This window comes from Bactrocera latifrons, unplaced genomic scaffold (assembly GCF_001853355.1).
Source record: "Bactrocera latifrons isolate USDA-ARS-PBARC rearing strain unplaced genomic scaffold, ASM185335v1 scaffold_19, whole genome shotgun sequence".
Lineage (NCBI taxonomy): Eukaryota > Metazoa > Arthropoda > Insecta > Diptera > Tephritidae > Bactrocera > Bactrocera latifrons.
In genome coordinates, this window is record NW_017535407.1 from 2,211,204 (window position 1) to 2,216,532 (window position 5,329).

Sequence of the window (5,329 nt, forward strand, 5' to 3'; positions counted from 1 at the left end):
CATGGCTGTAAGAAGTTTTAGTATTATACGATGAACGCCAATAGCATAGATCCTATCTACTACATAATCTTATTAATATCTTCAATTGCATTCTACAGAGTGGGTCTAGATACATACCAAACAACTATTGGTATGTATATGACCGCCTCCAAATCTCAAACATTTCTTTGGAGTAGTGATGAAAACGGAAAACGAAAAACCTCATGAAATTACCCATATATATTGTGAGTTTGACTTACTTGAATTTTCACATCCAAAGGTGAGAAGGACGATTTTTTCTATTTATCAACCATCCAACCTAAACTAGACATATTGCCCTGTCGAAAATAATTTGAAATCTTACTAGGATTCTCACAAATATTTTGACAAGGGGACAATTTAACAGATGGGAAGAAAAGTACCAATCAAACCTTTTTCGGACCGCGAAAAAAATTTGGTAACAAATATCTATTGTAAAATATATTATCGCTTTAAATTATTAAATATTGCATTACATTGTAGACTACAACTAATGATAGTTAATGTAATATACATAATGAAAACATCCCAAATATGAAATGAAACCAAGAGCTTTGTCCAACCCCTCACGTTTTATAAACCCATGTTTAAAATCCTGCCTCAATCGAATATACCCAAATCATCGAAACGTTTGACAGCATAACGCAATGTTTCTGTGGTCCTTGGATTTGAGGAGAACATTTGTTGTACTTTTTTGCGTGCAAATTCCTGATTACTCAAAGCCTCAATACTGTTATCGTAAGAGTCCTCTTTGCGCATCGCCACCATCGGCAAGAAAGCATACGACGAGAAAAAGCCATACAATTCGCGTGCGCGGATCTCAATTTCGATGTCGTGCAGTGTCGGTATGTGTTCGTAGTGCATGCGTTCCAGCGAGGTCCGCAACGCTTCATAGTAGGTACGTACGAGAAAGTCGCGTCGATTAACCAACACATCCAGCTGAACGCTGCTGTTCAGAAAGAAGTTAATGTCGCAACCGGGACTGCCAAAGAAGCTGTTTTGGAAATCGAGCTGTCAAGCGTAAACAAAATTTAAATTATTTATATAAATCTTTTTGTAATGTTTCGCTGGAAACTTACGAATATTGCATCTATGGGCTTAGTTGCATTCTTCTCATCATATTTGTACATGAAATTGTTCACCCACAAATCTCCATGATTAAGCACAGTTATTTCGCCTGGTTTCGGTTGTCCGGTTATCACGAGGTTCTCTTTAATATTATCGCAATGTCGATGTAATTTAACAGCTATCGCCTCATAGCCTGGCCACTTGGCCACGACTTCGGCGAGTGTGCGCAGTTGAAGTGACATGAAATGGATAAAACGCTCATTGGTCCGTATATAGTGTTCGTCCAGCATGCCGGTGGTGAAGTGTTCACGAACGCTGGGATCCTAAGGTGGGGCGAACAAGTTTAAAATGTTATTTAGTAGGGATACAAAGAATAATCTATTGTTTCTATTTATAAAAGTTAGTTCTGTCGATCTCTGCTCAAAATGTATATAAAACGCAATTAAGTTACGCTTCTTATAGATATACATACATATGTATGTATGTATAAATAGGTCTTCCAATTATTGTCAACAATGAATTCACAATGTTTTCTTTTTCGAGCTTATCGCACCGTTTAAGTCACAATACAACGTTCCAAGTGCAATAGATAATACGGTATTCGAAGAAAAACATAATTTACAATCTTATCGATAAGCGAAGTGCATATATATACTTATATGCGAATGCTAGAAATTACGTGAAGTACCAACCTTCTCCATTAAAACCATAGAAGTCGCATGAAATTTGCCCAATTTTTGCAATATAATCACGCAGTGTTCCTCGTCGAGCCCATTTTGACGACTAGCCAGTTTATAGCCATACTGCGTGAGGTCATCGAATACTATTGTCTGTATAGGTTCCCGCGTGGTGTAGAAACATCTGAAAAAGGTCAAAGTTGTTAAAAGTAATTATTTCTCTACTTAAAATCCGTAAGGTAACATAGGACGATGGAGCTATGTGTAAAAGTTCACGCACGTGAAGAAAGTTCTCTGAGCGCCACTCACTTAGGAGTGGCCAGAAACAATTATTTTACAACTATTGGTCTTAAACAAAGTTTCCTCTGGGTAGTCAAATCACGTTCGTTAGAATGCAAGCTAAGTGAGAAGGCAAATCATCCCTCCCCAGGGTTGTGAGCTAGGTTTGGAACACGCCACGGAAAAAAAACGTTGAATGTAAAGGGAACAAGAGCCTTCGCTGTTGTCAACTCGGCTATAACCGAGTCTACGCCAGTACAGAAAGAAGAAGAAGGTGACATTATCCGTGAAATTAATAATCGAAACATGTGAAGGCTCTTTCAGCTTCGGTGCAGCCGAAGTTAATGTTTTTATACATTTGCAACATGTTGCTAGAGAGTATAATAGTTGCGTTCACCTAACGATTGTTCGTATCATTTAGAACTACTCGGGATAGATATAAAGTTATATGTAAAAATATGTATTTTAATGCAACTTGGTACACGTGTTTCTTGGAAAAAAGTGAGCACGAGTTTGCAAATCCGTAATCGGACCATGGCCACACCCACGAAACGACATTAAACGAAAACTGGTGTACTTCAAAATCGTAGGTAATTTGGTCTATCTTGGAACCAGTTTTAACAGCAACGACAATGTCAGTCTCGAAATCCAACGCGGAATAACTCGTGGCAACAGGTGCTACTTCCGATTGAGAAGTAAAGTCATCTCTGGAGGAACAATGACCAAACTCTACAAGTCATGTTGGGCACGACGAATATCGCAATCGATGTAACGATGAGCTGTATAAGATACACGACGATATTGACATAGTTCAGCGACAAAAGACAACGGCAACCCTGGCAAGGTCATGTCGTCCGAGTGGACGAAAATATTCGACGCAGTACCCGCCGGAGGAAGCAGAGGAAGAATAACACTTCCACTCCTTCGGAAACCCAGGCTTCGCTGGAGCCGGTATCAAAAATAGAAGATGAGCGTGACACCGCCCTCATCTTAGTGAAAAGCCATAAATCAGGACCTATATCACCGAATCGATCAAATTTGGTATTTAATTCCCATATAACCCAATTTTAAATCAATCAAACACCAATGAATGTATCGAGATAAAACTTTGCGCGCGGAGTGCGCTTAGAGTGAGCCACTTTATGCCTAAAAAGTTTCCAAATCGGGCCGAAATTATATAAAAGGCTCCAGGTATCGCATATGTCGATCAAAGGTCCAATTGTGAACTTTTATCGAAAATATCGGTAGCCCCATTAGACTGAAATCTTCGCTCACTTAGCTCTTTGGAGCTTGGCTCTCGCTTACTTGTTCAAGGGGTTACATGGGTTTGCGAGTTTCCAAAAATTTATTTTTTTATTATCTTATTAAATCATCTAGAGTATTGTCCTAAATTTTCAAGTTGATCCGAGAAATAGTGTTAGAATACAGCTTTGAGAACTTGTGTGCTCGATGCTAGCTAGTCTAAGTACGTGTTTTTGAAGTCGGTTTGCAAGATTTCTCGAGGCCTAACCAACTGATCTTGATGAAATTTTACACAGGTCTTTGAGATACAATTTTTAAAAACTTGGACGAAGGATTGTTTTTCGATTACAACTATTAAAAAAAAAGGTCGCAAAACTTTCACTGCAATTTTCATTTTTTTTAGATAATCCTTTTGTGAAACTTTATGTCCTAGGAGACTACAAATTTATTATTTCCATACAGAAAAATCAAACCAGAAACCTCACAAACATGATGTATGAAAAGTTCTGGTTTGATTCCACATAACACTCAGGTTTGCAGGCGTTCGAGAGAATGATTATCCTTGTAATTTGCTGAGTCCTACAATTTCCAGCTAATTTCACTATTTTCAAAATTCCATAATTTTTAGAGTCAGCCGCTAAAAAAAACAACAAGATCTCTTTGATAGAACTTCTCCAGATTACTGCTTGAGTAAATACAACCAACTCCCGAACTAATAGCCTTACTCACCTTGGCCCAAATTTGGCACCATCGCCAATTAATACTTCCAATCGACCGAGCACGTCAAAATAGAAAATTTTCTCACGCAAATATACCGCTAATTCCTCCAGAAACTGTGTGGCCGGTGTTATAGCAATACTCTTCACAATCAACGCTAATTCTTCGTCCAACTGACGTTTACTACTCCTATACAAAGCTTTGGCACGATATATTTTACTGCAATAATTCTCACCGCCACCATTCGATTCGGCGAATATGATTTTCTTTATATCGACACGCATATCGCGCAGCCCATCCTCTAAGGCGGTTTTGAAGAATTGCTCATTTAAATACTGTGGTGGCTCATTTTTCGTTTCTAATTTCATCCTGTTAACACTACGTCCTTTAGTCCTTATCAATTGTCTATTACTATTAAATCCTCTCAGCTAAAAATATTTGTATTCCCGATTACACGTTATACGCGATATTTGACTACTTGCGAAACGGTTCGAGCTAGTATGGCAATTATATGGGAACTGTGATCGATATGAGGTGCATACTTCTAAATATAAGCTCGGACTTAGCAACTTTGGCAATCTGGTCTTATCTAAGAAATGTGCAGCAGCTAACGGTATGCAGTGAACGTCAGCGGCGTCGCGACACTCAATGTGGCATTGTGCTTTCAGCGAACCATAGTTGCCGTGCTGGAACAGCGAGAGCGCACCCATATAGACATATACATTTGTAGATACAGATATTGTAATCAACACCCACCGGTGTCGCGACAGACAAAAATGAAGCGTCCATTTCTTGGCCTCGTAGATAGCGCGGCATTATCTTTCAAGTGATTGCGTCGTATATTACAAATTTGCAAAACAGACTGGGATTTGTAGGTAAATTCGTTGTAGGTGTGTGCTAAGAAAATAACTTATTTTTTGCTTTCATAGCCTAGATGCTCTACTAATGTTTTTTCTCCAGCTTTCTGTTCTATATAATCTTCTTTTCCTTCCGATAAAGAGAGAGTTCCTCAAAATTGTAGATAAGCGTGAATCGCGCTGTTTCCGAAAATCTTTCTTTTTTGATACGCTGCCTGAGAGATCGTTATTCTAAATGCTTCAGTATACCGGAACATTAGGGTTTCCGTAATTATTTTCTTTTATTTCTAATGATAAAATTAAAGTATATCTAATTTTATTAGAGACTTCAACAAGTTTCAAAGTCGGACTTATTGCGTACATTGACCTTCCGATCTTTGCATGTTTTTGTAATTAAATACTACTTGATTCCACTTACCTGCAGTAAAATCTTATAATTACTTCTTCTTCAATTCCAAGTGTAGTCAGGTC

At 38.3% G+C, this 5,329-nt stretch overlaps 1 protein-coding gene across 1 annotated transcript; it reads right to left on the reverse strand.

Moving 5' to 3' along the window:
* Nucleotides 1–444: 444 nt before the first annotated feature.
* LOC108967524 lies at nt 445–4,527 on the reverse strand. The gene is made up of 4 exons (XM_018931010.1): nt 4,014–4,527; nt 1,779–1,947; nt 1,098–1,409; nt 445–1,029 (listed from the first exon to the last, which is right to left on the reverse strand). The coding sequence occupies exons 1-4, from the start codon at nt 4,367–4,369 to the stop codon at nt 619–621; spliced, it is 1,248 nt and encodes a 415-aa protein (XP_018786555.1). The 5' UTR covers nt 4,370–4,527; the 3' UTR covers nt 445–618.
* Between the last annotated feature and the right edge of the window lie 802 nt (nt 4,528–5,329).

Coding starts and splice junctions, on each gene's coding strand:
- LOC108967524 (XM_018931010.1), bottom strand. CDS start 4,369: ATGAAATTAGAAACGAAAAATGAGCCACCACAGTATTTAAATGAGCAA. Junction 1,410..1,778: donor CTATGGTTTTAATGGAGAAG/GTTGGTACTTCA, acceptor GCCCCACCTTAG/GATCCCAGCGTTCGTGAACA. Junction 1,030..1,097: donor AGCCCATAGATGCAATATTC/GTAAGTTTCCAG, acceptor TACGCTTGACAG/CTCGATTTCCAAAACAGCTT.